The sequence below is a fragment of the Narcine bancroftii genome, chromosome 6, assembly GCF_036971445.1.
Source record: "Narcine bancroftii isolate sNarBan1 chromosome 6, sNarBan1.hap1, whole genome shotgun sequence".
In the NCBI taxonomy this organism is placed as follows: domain Eukaryota; kingdom Metazoa; phylum Chordata; class Chondrichthyes; order Torpediniformes; family Narcinidae; genus Narcine; species Narcine bancroftii.
Window position 1 is genome coordinate 202,910,080 of NC_091474.1, and position 15,942 is coordinate 202,926,021.

Consider the following 15,942-nt stretch of genomic DNA (forward strand, 5'->3'; position numbering starts at 1 on the left):
CAACCTTGCTTTCCAAGATTCCAATGGCCCATATCTGTGGTAACAGAGTTGATGATAACAATTCAATTGTTAGGGATGCAAACTGTCTTTTTTTTAATTACTTGCTGTTATTTTGTTTCAAGGGAAATTGTATAATCATCCTCAATTTTGCAGCTGTAATTATGACAACACTCTGGACATTCACAATTATTACTCTGGGAAACAAAGTCATTTTTTTTTTACATCTGGACATATTTAATTGCAGAAATCATCTTACAACATTACTATAAAAAATTAAAATAATCGTGCACGAAAAGTCTTTGGTTCATTGATTATTCAGGAATCTGATGGCAAAGGGGAAGAAGCTGTCCTTGTGCCACTGAGTGCTCGCCTTTAGGCTCCTGTAGCTTTTTCCCCAATGGTAGCAGAGTGAAGAGGGTGTGGCCAAGGTAGTGGGGATCTTTCAGGATAGAGGGTGATTTTTTTTTAAAGACATCACCTTATGTAGATGTCCTCGATGAAGTGAAGTCTGATGCCTGTGATGTTGTAGGCCGAGTTTACAACCCTGTGGAGTTTATTCTTCTCCTTAGAGTTGGCACTTACATACTAGACAGTGATGCAACCAGACTGTACACTTTTTGAAGTTTTCCAGAGGCTTTGGTGATATTTTGACTCACCTCAAACACCTCACAAAGTTTAGCTGCTCGCAAGACTTCTTTGAATTTGAATCACCGTGGAGGCAACGGTGTCCTCGGAGATGTTGACATCCAGGAATTTGAAGTTCTTGACCCTCTTCACTACTGAGCTCTTGACTTCCTCCTGAAGTCCACAATCATCTCCTTGGTTTTGCTAATGTTGAGCACAAAGTAGTTGTCATTACATCATTCAACAAGCTGATCTGTCTCCCTCCTGTAAACTTACTCCTTGCTGTTTGTGATTCTGTGATGTCATCGGCAAACTTGTGTGCCTGTGTTGATAATCAGCGAGAAGGAGGCTTTTTTACCAATTCGTATTGACTGTGGTCTTCCAATGAGAAAGTCAAGGATCCAGTTGGAGAGTGGGGTACAGACCTGCACTGAGGGAATAATGGTACTGAAGACCAAGCTGTAGTCAACGAAGAGCAGCCATATATATGAATTGCTGTTTTTGAGGTGATCCAGGGCTGAGTGAGGAGCCAGTGATATTGCATCTGCTGAGGACCATTTGCGACAATAGGCAAATTGTAGAGGGGCCAGGTCTTTGCTTAGACTTGTGTTAATTCTGGTCACGACCAGCCTCTCAAAGCATTGAATCACAGTAGAAGTAAATGCTACTAGGTGGTAGTTGTTGAAGCAGCTCACACTATTCTTCTTGGGTACTGGGATAATTGTTGCCCTTTTGAAGCAGATGGGAACCTATGACTGCCACAGTAAGAGGTTGAAAATGTCCGGGAACACTCAGGTAAGTTGGTTGGTGCAGATTTTTGGTACCCTGCCAGGTACGGTTGTCATGGCCTGACGCTTTGCGAGGGCTCACCCTCTTGAATGATGTTCTGATGTCACCCTCAGAGACAGATATCATAGGGTCCTCAGCCTTTTCAGGGATCATAGCAGGCACTGTTTTGTTCTTCTTCTCAAAGTGGGCTTAGAAGGTGTTCAGCTCATTTGAGGAATTCAGATATTCTTGTCAGCAATATATTGATCCTCCACAAGTTCATGCTTTTGCAATCTTTGCAATGCAGAAACAGAATTGCTCCAAGACTAGTCCAACCATAATCCATGCTATATGCTCTAATTATTCTTCAATAACAAAAGCCTGGACACAGAATTGGCTTGGATATAGAGGAAGGAATTTTTTTTTGACACGAGTTCTGTGACCAAATGGTGTTCTGCAAGGGTCAGAGCTGGGACCTCTGTGGTTTGTAAATGCAGGCAGTTTGATTCGTAAGTTTGCAGATAACATTAAAATTTGTAGAAATGTCAAAAAGATAGAGCAGCATATAGATAAATAGGAAATTTGAGAAAAGCAATGGTAATGCAGACAAGTGAGCAATGCTTCTCCTTGAAAGGTCAAATGCAAGAAGAAAGTATAACTAGCAGCAACGAAAGGAATATTGATACAGAGGAATCTTGGGCCACCGGTGATGCAAGTAGATGAGATGGCAAAGAAGACATTAGCACACTTGCTCTCATTGGTTGGGAAGTTAAGTCATGGTGCAGCTGCACATATTTTAGGGAAGCCATATTTGGAGTGCTGCATGCAGTTCTATAGGAAGGATGTGGAGGCTTTGCAGAAGATGCAGAAGAGGTTCACCAGGATGATGGCTGGATTAAAGCACATTAGCTATAAAGAGGACTTAGACAGACTAGGATTGTTTTCCTTGGAACATTGGAGGTGGAGAAGCGACCAGATGGAAGTATATAAAATTGTAAGATGATAGAGAGATAGTAATTTCCCCAGAGAGAAAACTTGAGGGCAGAAGTTTAAAGTGGAGGGGGGTGGGGTGGGGGTGGGGGCGAGAAGAGTTTAAAGGAGATGTACTAGATATATATTTTTTAACTTATAGAAGCAAATGTTTAAGAGGCATTTAGACAGATTCATGGACAGGCAAGGAACAGAAGGATATAGACCATGTGCAGGCAGATAGAAGGCACTTTCAGGTGGCCAATTGTCCCGCATGTAAAGCCGCATGTTTAGGCAATATGCAGCTGTTTTGAGGCCACCTGAACGTGCAGGAGGTGCTCTTGAGGTGAGCTACATAACCCTCCTCCGAGAGGGATAATCCGCTCAGCTCAGTGGCTCCCTGTAGAGCTCGTCGAAAGAACCAAAGACTTGTTGATCCAAACCAAGGCTTTTATTAGCAAAAGACAGGAGCTCTTCACAGGTGGCCGACCAGCCAGGGGTGAGGTTTGCGAAGAGTGCTGGTGGGGCAATCTGGAGTGTGGAAAGGCCGCAGGAGTGGCCCCGGGGCACGGGGGCGGGTTGCTCGGGTGCTTCAGGGGTGGCCCCCCCGAGAGGGGGGCGTGGGGTCCCCCAAAGTGTAGGGACACCGTTCGAAACTGACACTGAAAGTCTAATCCCAGCAACACTGGGGCGCACAATTGGGGAAGGATGAATAATTTGAAGTGGGTGACCGTTACGCTCTGTACTTCCAGCGTGGTGATGCAATACCCCTTTATCTCAGTCGAGTGCGACCTCGTCGCTAATGAGATCCTCTGGGTAGTGGGGATAATGTCAAGTCCACAACGGAGGACCAGATCTGGCTGGATAAAACTGTCAGTTGACCCAGAGTCAAATAAGCAATTGGTGTAGTGTCCATACACTTTAATCAGATCCATTGCTTTAGTGAGGGGATGAGAGCATTGCTGATTTAGTGTTATAGAAGCAGCCACTGATTCTGTTGGCAGGGGAGTTCCGCGTGTTGACGTCACGCAACGGGATGACGTCGCGCAATGGGATGACGTCATAGACACAGTCAGTGCTGGAGGAGCAGGTTGGAGGTACTCCCGGAGGTGCTGTTGTGGTGGTGTTGGCGGATGAACAGTAAGTAGTGGGGGTTGTTGCTCACGGTTGGCGGTGGGTAGGTCGTCGGTCGTGGTGGTCGGGCCCCAGCGGTCGTCAGCGATGGACGCTAGGGAGAGTACCTGGTTGGCCGCGGCAGGTCCACAGTCGGTCGCGGTGGCCGCACCGGCGGCGGCATGGGCAGCGGCAGCAGGGGAGCGAGCAGCGGTAGCATCGTCTCCGGGGGTGGCTGTGACGGTGGCAGCGGTAGCGTCGGCCCCGGGGGTGGTCGTGGCCGTGGCAATAGCGGGCTCTAAAGTCGGGACCGAGGCCAGGTCAAGTGTTCCGCACAGGGGCGAGAGGTGGGCCAACATCATGGTTGCGAGGGTGGGCTGCCCCTTCCGGGTTCGGCCTCTCCGTGACTTCAGGCGTTGCCATGCAGGGGAGTCCTCGCTCTCATTGGACGAGAGCTCTGGGGAAGAAGAGTTTGAATGGGATAGTGGCGATTGGGCTTCACACGAGGCACTGTGTTTGCCGGTGGCCATTTTAGACCTACAGACTGCAGCAAAGTGGCCGTTTTTAAGGCATTTCTGGCACCTGGCTTTTCTTGCTGGGCACTGGGACCTGCTGTGCTTGTCCCTCCCGCAGAAATAACATCTTGGGTTCGCAGGGGGCAGTGTAGCAGCAGCCGACAGGCCGTCAGTATCTCGGGGGGGGGGTGGTGGTAGGGTAGAAGGGCACTCTACTCACATCAGAACGTGGGGTCCAGTCCTTAGAGAACTCGTTTGACTTTAAGGCTGCATCCTCCATTGTGATCGCAATCTGGGCCACGTCCTCTAGTTTTTCTACCCCTTGTTCGAGCAAGCGCAGCCTCACTTCGTTCGATCGGAGCCCGGCCACATAGGCATCCCGAACGAGATCGTTTGTGATCTCGGCAGCAGTTTTGTCCACACAGTTACAGTCCTTGCCCAACGCCTTTACTACTTGTAAATATGCCCTGCTGGACTCGCCGGGCTGTTGCTTCCTCAACGCAAGCACAAGCCAGGCATGAACTCTGTTCATTGGTTGATCGTACAGTTCTTTCAGTACCTTTATGGCTGTGGTGTAAGTGGTCTCATCCTGGATGTTCTCGTAGACTCTCAAGGACACCATAGACAGCAATGCTGTTAGACGCTGGTTATCCTCCTCCACCTCAATGAGCCTTAGGAAGTTTTCAAAGTTCTACAGCCAGAACTTAAAGGCTTTGAAGGCTGTAGCTGACTGTGGGTCGATGTCAAGTTTTTCTGGCCGAGTCAGACGCTCCATCCCTTTTAAAAAAAATTCTTTTTGCTAATAAAATTGTAGAGCTCATCGAAAGAACCAAAGTCTTGTTGATCCAAACCAAGGCTTTTATTACAAAAGACAGGAGCTCTTCACAGGTGGCCGACCAGTCTGGAATGATCCGACCTGGCTCGGGACACAACCCTTTAAGGCCCAGACAGTAGGCGTGGCTAAGCTCTCAGCCAATCGCTGTAAGCACAGTCATTACACTCTAGATACTGTAACTATATACATTGGTGATAGGTCTGTACTATCACACTCCCCCAGCTACCTGAATGGAGCTGGCTGAAAGTGGATGTTAAAGGGTCAGGCTGCTGATCACAGCTAACACTGGGCAGGAGCTGGAGTGTGCTCAGAGCCACATCCTGTGCAGCTGTGTCCTTCAGGTGGCCAGCTTTGCGCTTTAAACGCTGCCACCTGAACGGCAAATTAAAGGGCTGCTTCTGCTTCTTCAGGTGCATTCTACGCTAAGAATGCACCTGAAAAAGCTTAGAATGAGTTAGAATGATGCCATAGTTAGTGTGGGCACAGTGAACTGAGGGGCTGCTCCTGGCTTTTATCAAATGTAAACACAATGTATCAATATAGATGAGACAACATGTTCAGAACACTCATGCAATCCTTGAAAGTCTCAAACCTGTTGGCTGACCTCTACTGGTTATTTCTTACTTAGGCGAATTTGCTTGTTGAACATGTGTCAGTTTAGTCACAGCCCATTCATTTGAATTGGGAAGGAATACAAAGCAATTTATATTTTAATGTTTGTTTTTGTTTTTGTAGGATTTTCTATTTAATATTTAACAACCATATTTTAAGTGCTTAATTGACAGCTGAAGAGATCTTTATCCCTGACAGCATTTGTGTTCATTAGTCTCACCATAATCCACCAATGGTAACATCAGCACAACTTGTCCATAGCTTTTACATGGTTGGCAGCCCAAATTTGCAATCTTCAACACAGCCAAACCAAGATATTTTATCCTCCACCCAAAATGATCCTGCAATATTGTTGACTAGAGGCCACCTCTCAGCTCTGAGATCAATGTCTTGCAAATTATCTCCCAAAACATAAAAGCAACATCTTTAACAGTACTGGTCCAATTCTACAACTTCTGCTACTGTGAAACATTAAGCATGAACAGCTTGGGTTGTGGAGCCCTGGATGCCATATTTCAGAGCCATGGAATCAGAGCAATGCAGCATGAAGCAGGCCCTTTGGACCAACTCGTCCAAGCTGACCAAGATACTTATCCAAGGTTTTCCAACTTGCCTGTGTTTGCCCCATTTTTTCGGAACCTTTCCTATCCCTGTACCTGACCAACTATCTCTTAAATGTAAGGGTACCACCTCTACCACCTCCTTTGATAGCTTGTTCCAGAATGATGACCTCATGTTAAAAAAAAACTTGTCCCTTTGGACCTCTTTAAATATTTTCCCCTTTACATTAAACCTATGCCCTCTAGTCCTAGACATGGTAACATCATGTGAATCTTTCCCGCATGCTTTCTAGCTTAATCACCATTTTTTATATATAGAAAGGCAACTTGAATTACAGACATTATGATAATGTGACATCCCAACTCTTTTACTCAATACCAAGGTCAATGAAGGTAAGAATCCGAAATCCTTTCTTCATTATCTCATCTTCCTGTGTTGCCACTTTCAGGGAATTATGTACTTACTCACAAGTCTCTCTCTTCAATAAAGCTTCTCGAGATCTTGTCATTCATTGTGTACATCCCAAAATGCATCACTTCATGCTTGTCTGCATTAAATTCTATACATCATTCCTTTAAAGGCTTTTTTCACAGTTGATCTGGATTTCTATTTGTCAGAGTTAAATTCCATTTACTGATTTTCCCAGTTGGCAATTATCATACTGTAATTCCATACAAACTTCTTCACTGTCTACTAGGCCATCAATTTTGGTGTCATCTGCAACTTTACTAATCATACCACCTACATCTCACCCAGGTCATTAACATACATGACAAACAACATGGGACTGAGCACCAATTCCTGCAGTGCTAAGCTGCCCTCCAACAATATGGCTTCCCCACAAATTGAGAGCCATCTTTGGCAATGAAGAAATTTACCACCACCTTCACAGCCTTTGGTCAACTGAAGAAAGTAATGTTGGAAGATCAAGTCGTCAGATCTGGAACAAAGCTCATTGCCTTCTGGGTAGCAATGATCTCTGTCCTTTATCTTTCAGCAATATTTATTCTGGTACAAATGACATTTACAAACAGTAAAGCTGTGGATCCTTGGCAGCTTACCTAGAAATCTATGCAATTTTACCATATCCATCTGGAAGTGCTGAATGAGACCGTGCAGATTAAACAGGTGGCATAATAGGGTGACGAGACTATTCCCTGAAATAAAGACAATAAACAGCATTTAGGCACTGAAATGTAACAAAATAGCAAATTTATCATCATCAATTAATGTCATGTTTGTGGATATTTATATTATTCTGAAGAGAGATGTTAAGTGGTGTTTCAATTTTGTTGAAGGTGGGAAAGAAAAGAATCTAACATTGGCTGAAAGAAAATTAAATTCTCCACAAATAATTCATATTATTGTAGTTTTATGAAATGTGCCCCTCCATATTCTGTACAAATAATGTCTCCAGCAGATCTCAACTCCTTTTCAAAATGGCGCAGATAGTACAGTAAAACCCCTGGTATCTGGAATTCAAGCAACCTCAGGCAACTGGGAAAAAAAAACCGAGGAAATTTTAAAAAAGAATGAAGTAATGGGTAAAAATTAATTTTGTAAAAAAAAATGTTCTCTGAAGTTACACATAAATCTTTGGCGAAGATGGCAGTAAGTATTCAGCCAGCGGTGTGACTTGGTCTTGCTTTTCTTGTAGCAGCTGTTTGAATAAAGATGTGTGAAACAGCAATGGTGTCACCCTGGATGAAGAGCCGGTCGATGCCACTCACAATTGGGGTGACTCTAATAAAGTATCTCCTTATCCCTGCTTAGTAAGAGTCAGCCCAGTCAGAGGGTTTACTGTAAACTTGGAGAGGGGGTTAATTATCTATAATCTTATTGTTCATCTTTTGGGCGGCTCCATGGATGGGGATGAGCCTGCAGATGCAGCGATGGTTAAATGTTTTCAAAGAATGTGACTGAAAATAAAGTAGAATGTTTTAAGGTTTATATATTCATGCAAGTGAAGTTTGTTCTGTGTAAGTACAATATAGTTTTTTGCCTTTTAAATTGTTTATTCTTAATGCAGGTGTATTAGTTCTGAATTGTAAGTGTAAGTCTCAAGCAACTGGAGAATGCACTTATCCAGCATCTAGCAAGGGTTTTACAGATTTATGATGCTTACCCCTCCCCATTCTGTATCAATAATCTCTCTCAAGCAGATATTCACCTCTTTTCCAAAAGGTGGAGCAAGAGATTTGAAATATTTATGCTCATGATGAAATTATTTAATATCTTACATCAAATTCCTTATTAATTTGTCAAATGCTTCTGATAATTTAATGGATTGGGCAATTGAGTTCAACAGATGAAGACAGAGAAGGGAGCAATCATCATCAGGGTGGACTGAGTCAGAGTGGTAAGGCTTTGGTGAGAACAGGTAAGAAGCAAGGAAAGGGCCACGCTATTCGAGGAACAAAAAGGATTCAGCAGGCAGGCACAGGTAAGGCCAGGATTTTTAGCTTTATATTTTGTTCATCTAATCATAGACAGTGGGAATACCAGCTAAGGCAGGGAAATGCTCCTCTTGCAAAATGTGGGTCATTAAGGAAGCCAGCAGAATCCATCTATGAGAAGTGCTTCCAGCTGCAGCTCCTGACAAGCCGAGTTAAGGAATTGGAGCTGGAGTTGGATGAACTCCGGATCATTCGGGAGGCAGAGGTGGTAATAGATAGGAGTTACAGGGACACTATCACACCCATGAGGCATGAGCTGTGTGACAGTTAGGAGAGAGAGAGAGGGAACAGGCAGGCAGTGCAGTACATCACCTTGGCCATCCCCCTCAATAACAAGTACACTATTTTGGATTCTTGGGGGAGGGGGAGTGGGCTTCTAGGGACAAGCTACGGAGATCAGGTCTCTAGCATGGATTCTGGTCCTGTGGCTGAGAAGGGAAGGCAGGAGAAGAGGCGAGATGTAGTGATAGGGGATTCCATAGTAAGGGGGGGGACAGATAACAGGTCCTGTGGAAGAGATCGAGTATCTCAGATGGTATGTTGCCTCCCTGTTGTCAGGTTCTGAAATATCTCAGATCAAGTTCACTGAATTCTCAGGAGGGAGTGTGAGCAGCCAGATGTTGTGGTCCATGTAGGGATCAATGATGTAGTTAGGAAGGGTGAGGAGGTCCTGCAAGGGGAGTTCAGGGAGTTAGGTGCTGGGTTGAAGGTCAGAACTTCTGGGGTAGTGATCTCAGGATTGTTACCTGTGCCATGTGCTAGTGAGGTTAGAAATGGGAGGATAATGCAGCTTATCAAGTGGCTGAAGACATGGTGTTGGAGGGAGGGTTTCAGGTTTCTGGATCATTGGGCTCTGTTCCAGGGAAGGTGGGATCTGTTCCCATGGGATGACTGGCACCCGAACTGGAAGGGGACTAATATCCTTGCAGGAAGGTTTGCTAGTGCTGCTCCAGTGGGTTTAAACTAGATTTGCATTGGGAGGGGAACCAGAGTGCCTGACCAGATAGAGGAGAGAAAAGATTATGTTAAAATTTCATGCACCATTAGAAGTCAATGGGTTGTACGTGGTGGCAATGTTCTCAGGTGCATCTATTTCAATGCAAGGAGTATCGTAGGAAAGGCAGATGAGCTTAGAGTGTGAATTGGCATGAGGAATTATGATGTTGTGGCCATTAGTGAAACTTGGCTGCAGGAGGGGTAGGACTGGCAGCTCAATGTTCCAGGCTTCTGTTGCTTTAGACGTGATAGAAAGGGGGAGAAGGGGGAGGAGATGCTTTGCTCATCAGGGAAAATATCACAGCTGTGATCAGGCAGGACAGATCAGAGGGGTTGTCTACTGAGGATATATAGGTGGAACTGAGGAATGGAAAAGGTATTACCACACTCTCATGGGATTGTATTATAGACCGGCCAATAAATCAGCAAGAATTGGACAAGCAAATCGGTAGAGATAGAAGACAGCTGCAGGAAGCACAAGGTTATGATAGTGGGAGATTTAAACTTTTCACATATTGACTGGGACTCCCATACTGTTAAAGAGCTGAATGGCTTAGAGTTTGTCAAATGTGTTCGGGAAACTTTTCTAAATCAATATATAGAGGTATAGAGAGAGTGCAATACTGGAACGAGACAGGACAGATAACATTTACAGGTTGGGGAACTTTTTGTGTCCAGTGATCATAATACCATTAGTTTCAAGTTAATTATAGAGAAGGATAGGTGTGGGCCTTGGTTTGAGATTCTAAATTGGAAAAAGGCCAATTTTGAAGAAATGAGAAAGGATCTAGAATGTATGGATTGGGATAAATTGTTTTCAGGCAAGGATGTGCGAGGTGAGTGAAGGACCTCAAAAGTGAAATTTTGAGAGTACAGAGTTTGTATGTTCCTGTCAGGATCAAGGCAAGGTTAGCAGGATAGAGAATTCAGAATTTGGTTCAGAAGAGAGTGGTGTATAACAGGTATAGGCAAGTTGAAGCAAATGAGAAGTATAAAAAATGCAAGAAAACCTCAAGAAAGAAATCAAGAAGGGTATAGAAGAGGTTGCTTTGGCAGACAATGTGAAGGAAAATCCTAAGGGTTTCTCCAGGTACATTAAGAGCAACAGAATAGTAGGGACAAAATTGGTTCCCCTTGAAGATCAGAATGGTCAGCTTTGTATGGAGCTAAAGGAGATGGGGAGAGGTCTTAAGTTTTTTTTAATTAGTATTCACTTAGGAAAAAGGCACAGAGTCATGGGAAGTAAAAAAAAACAATCAGTGAGTCATGGAACAAATGCAGATTAAAGAGGAGGATGTGCTTGCTGTCTTAAAGCAAATAAGGGTATTTATTCCCTTGGACATTGAGGGAGTCTAGTGTAGAAATTGCAGGAACTCTGGCAGAATATTTAAAATGTCCTCAGCCACGGATTTGGTGCCAGAGGATTGGAGGGTAGCTCACGTTGTTCTGTTGTATAAAAATGGCTCCAAAAGTAACCCTGTAAATTATAGGCTGGTGAGCCTGATGTCAGTAGTATGTAAATTATTGGAAGGTGTTCTAAGAGATCAGATATACAATAATTTGTTAAGGCCTTTGACAAGGTCCCACATGGGAGGTTAATCAGGAAGTCGTAAACTGGATTAGGCAATGGCTGGATGGGAGAAGCCAGAGAGTAGTGTTGGATGATTGCTTCTCAGATTGGAGGCCTGTGACTAGTGGTATGCCTCACGGATCAGTGCTGGGACCATTGTTGTTTGTTATCTATATTAATGATCTGGATGGTAATGTGGTAAATTGGATCAGCAAGTTTGCAGATGACACTAAGATTGGAGGTGCTGTGGACAGCGAAGAATTTCAAAGCTTGCAGAGGGATCTGGTCCAGCTGGAAAAATGGGCTAAAAAATGGCAGATGGAATTTAATGCAGACAAGTGTGAGGAGTTGCATTTTGGAAGGGCAAACCAAGAAAGGACATACACGGTAAATGGTAGGGCACTGAAGACTACGGTAGAACTGTGGTCTAGGAATACAGATACACTATTCCCTGAAAGTGATGTCATAGGTGGATAGGGTTATAAAAGGGATTTTTAGGATATTAGCCTTCATAAATAAAAGTAGTAACTACAGGGGTTGGGATGTTATGTTAAAATTGTGCAAGACATTGGCGAGGCCAAATTTGGAGTAGTGTGTGCAGTTTTGTTCACCTAACAACAGGAAAGATATCAGTAAGATAGAGTGCAGAGAAGATTTACTAGGATATTGCCTGGACTTCAGTTAAGATTAAACAGGGTAGGACTTTATCCCCTGGAGTGTAGAAGAACGAGGGGAGATTTAATAGGTATTTAAAATTATGAGATGGATAGACAGAGCAAATGCAGATAGGCTTTTTCCTCTAAGGGTAGGTGAGATGCAAATCGGAGGACATGGCTAAGAGAGAAAGGAGAGAAGTTTAGGGGAACATGAGGAGGAATATCTTCACACAGAGAGTGGTGGGAAGTGTGGAATGAGCTTCCAGCTGAAGTGGTGTAGGCGGGTTCAATTTTAACATTTAAAAGAAATTTGGACAGGTACATGATGGGAGAGGTATGGACTGGGTGCAGGTCTGTGGAACATGGCAAAAAACAATGGTTAAGAACATACTAGAAGGGCTGAAGAGGCCTGTTTCTGTGCTGTAATATTCTATGGTTCTATGGATGGGCTGGGGAAAAAGGTCTGTTTCTATCCTGTTTAACTATGTAAATCCATAAGTGATTGTTCTTAATTTTGCTTTTAAGGCTTTTTTTCTGGCACATTGCCAACAGTATTTTAAATTCTGGAAAAACATCTCCATTCTCAACAATGGGGGAGCTCAGTACATGGCATTTGCAAGAATCTTCAGCCAGACGTGCTGACAGATGATCTGACTTTGCCACTTCCAGTTGCCCCCTGCATGATAGCGTCATTGGATACTGGAAAGGCTACAGTCAATGGCAACATTCTGGCAATAATATAAAAACTTGCGCTCCATAACTTGCCTGGTTCATGCTATTCCAGTATAGTTAAAACATTGGCATCTCTCTGGTAATGTGATGGGATGGATAATCCAAGGTTCCATCAAGCAGCAATCAGTCATCAACAACATACTCACAGAGATTAATTTGGGTTTCGTCAATGCCACTCATCCCCTGACCTCATTGCAGCCTTGGTCCAAACATGGACAAAGTGGATCAGTGAGTGTCCTGCGACTGAAGGACCCATATAGGCAGCGGGCTGTTGGTGACTCAAGTAGTGGAGCACACACAGGCTGTGGGCTGATGGAGACTGCAGTCAAGGTACCCGCAACCAGGCTGCATACTGCTGGAGGCTGGCTCGAAACTGGCTGAAGGGTACCAGGTATCAGAACCGGGTTGCGAGAGGGTGACGAGGATGCTGACGGATTGCTAATCGCATCAGAGATTGGGATCTGGAGATCAGGTAAACGATGGGTCGGACTGCACTCTGTGTGGCTGCGGAATTTGCAGGAGTGCCGGAGGCAAATCCACGAACACTCAATGATTATAGGGGATTCTCTTTGGTTCACTTTCTCTGACTGTAAGAAACATTTCAAGAAATTTCTGCTGATAGTGAATCTGTCTGCCTTAAAATCAATTTTGTGTAAAATGACACTTTTAAAATTACATGACAATAAATTGAATCTTGGAAAGAACTGAACTTCAGAGGGAAAAATGAGTGTACCTGTCCTTAACATTAAGGCAGCGTTTGAGAATGGCATCAAGAAGACTTGGGTCAACTGGAGTCTAAGGGAATCATGTCTAAAATCTTTCACTATTTGGAATTGTACCAAAGCACAATAATTAGTTGTGATGGATTGAGGGCAATTATCTCAAGCCACAGAATATTTCTGCAGGAGTTCCTCAGGGTAGTGGCCTCAGGATAGACCCAACCATCTTCAGCTGCTTCATCAATGATCTTCCTTCAACCATAAGGTCAGAAGCAGGGATGTTCACTGCTGATTGTGCAATGTTGAACACCATTTGTGATTCTTCAATTAATGAAGCAGACTGAGACTGGGCTGATAGGTTTCAAGTAAGATTTGCTACAGACAAGGGCCAGGCATTGATGTTTCTAGCAATGGAAAACCTAGCAGTGACCCCCTTTCCAAGAATTCAATGGCATTACCATCAATATTCTAGTCATTACCATTGACCAGGTACTGAACTGGAGTAGCCAGATATTTCTTTCTTTGGCTTGGCTTCGCGGACGAAGATTTATGGAGGGGTATGTCCACGTCTGCTGCAGGCTCGTTGGTGACTGAGAAGTCCGAGGCGGGACAGGCAGGCATGGTTGCAGCGGTTGCAATGGAAAATTGATGGGTTGGGGTTGGGTGTTGGGTTTTTCCTCCTTTGTCTTTTGTCAGTGAGGTGGGCTCTGCGGTGTTCTTCAAAGGAGGTTGCAGCCCGCCGAACTGTGAGGTGCCAAGATGCACGGTTGGAGGCGATATCAGCCCACTGGCAGTGGTCAATGTGGCAGGCACCAAGAGATTTCTTTAAGCAGTCCTTGTATCTCTTCTTTGGTGCACTTCTGTCTCGGTGGCCAGTGGAGAGCTCGCCATATAACACGATCTTGGGTAGGCGATGGTCCTCCATTCTGGAGACGTGACCCACCCAGCGAAGTTGGGTCTTCAGCAGCGTGGATTCGATGCTTGCAGACTCTGCCAGCTCGAGTACTTCAATGTTGGTGATGAAATCATTCCAATGAATGTTGAGGATGGAGCGGAGACAGCGCTGATGGAAGCGTTCTAGGAGCCGTAGGTGATGCCGGTAGAGGACCCATGATTCGGAGCCGAACAGAAGCGTGGGTATGACAATGGCTCTGTACACGCTGATCTTTGTGTGTTTCTTCAGGTGATTGTTTTTCCAGATTCTTTTGTGTAGTCTTCCAAAGGCACTATTTGCCTTGGCGAGTCTGTTGTCTATCTCTTTGTCGATCCTTGCATCCGATGAAATGATGCAGCCGAGGTAGGTAAACTGGTTGACCGTTTTGAGTTTTTTGTGCCCGATGGAGATGTGGGGGGGCTGGTAGTCATGGTGGGGAGCTGGCTGATGGTGGACCTCAGTTTGCTTCAGGCTGAGCAGGAAAGGGCTTTGGCAAATACTAGAGCGCCTCGGATGTCCCCCCAAGTTCCTCAACATGGTTATCCAACTGCACGAAAACCAACAAGGTCGAGTCAGATACAGCAATGAGCTCTCCGAACCCTTCTCCATTGACAACGGCGTGAAGCAAGGCTGCGTCCTCGCACCAACCCTCTTTACTATCTTCAGCATGATGCTGAACCAAGCCATGAAAGACCCCAACAATGAAGACGCTGTTTACATCCGGTACCGCACGGATGGCAGTCTCTTCAATCTGAGGCGCCTGCAAGCTCACACCAAGACACAAGAGAAACTTGTCCGTGAACTACTCTTTGCAGACGATGCCGCTTTAGTTTCCCATTCAGAGCCAGCTCTTCAGCGCTTGACGTCCTGTTTTGCGGAAACTGCCAAAATGTTTGGCTTGGAAGTCAGCCTGAAGAAAACGGAGGTCCTCCATCAGCCAGCTCCCCACCATGACTACCAGCCCCCCCACATCTCCATCGGGCATACAAAACTCAAAACGGTCAACCAGTTTAACAGCCAGATATACAATGTACCTAAAAGAGCCAGAAGCTAGGAATCCTGCTGCAAGTCACTCACATCCTAACTCCCAAAACTCTGTCTATCGTCGGCAAGGCTCAAGTCAGCAGTGTAATGGAATGCCTCCAGTTGCTTGGATGAGTGAAGCTTCAACATTCAAGAAGCTTGGGACATAGCATCCTGCTTGATAGGCACCCTGTTCATTCATACCATCAATACACCACAGGAACGCACCAGTAATCCACAGGCAGTACTTCCAAACCCACTGCCTCTACCACCTAAAAGGACAAAGGCAGCAAAAGCATGGAAAACCACCACCTGTAAGTTGCCTTCCAACCCATCCTGATTTGGAAATATATTGTCATTCCTTCACTGTCACTGGGTCAAAAATCCTGGAATCCCCCCCCCCCCCCTTAACAACATTGTGGGCATTCCTGCCCCTCAAAAACTACAGTGGTTCAGGAAGGCAGCTCATCACCACCTTCTCAAGGGCAATGACAGGTAGCAATTAAATATAGGCCCAGCCTGCAAAGCCCACTTTCCTTGAATTAATTAGAAATAAAGATATAATGTTAATACAATTATTGCCAAGAAATGTCAAGATTGAACATAAATCTGGTAATCTTGGTCAATTGCTTTGAGTTTTTACTGCATCTTTAATATTATCTTTGATCTACTACCATCAGGAAAGAGATGCAAGAGCATTAAAATCAGGAGTGCTAGGCTGGGAAATTGCTACTTTCCACATGCTGGGAAATCGATGAACAGTATCCCGTAACCTTCAGATTCAGATTTATTGTCAGATTACTTAATGACATCACATACAACCTGAGATTCTTTTTCCTGCAGGTGAGGCAGAATTACC

General features: G+C 44.7%; 1 protein-coding gene across 9 annotated transcripts in view; it reads right to left on the reverse strand.

Moving 5' to 3' along the window:
* LOC138736964 (3',5'-cyclic-AMP phosphodiesterase 7B-like) overlaps positions 1–15,942 on the reverse strand; it is a 214,496-nt gene that overhangs the window by 22,713 nt on the left and 175,841 nt on the right. For all 9 annotated transcript variants that reach the window (XM_069887248.1, XM_069887247.1, XM_069887245.1 and 6 more), the window contains one exon: positions 7,059–7,154. In XM_069887248.1, the coding sequence (XP_069743349.1) occupies positions 7,059–7,154 (96 nt within the window). The remainder of the gene's footprint in view (positions 1–7,058; positions 7,155–15,942) is intronic.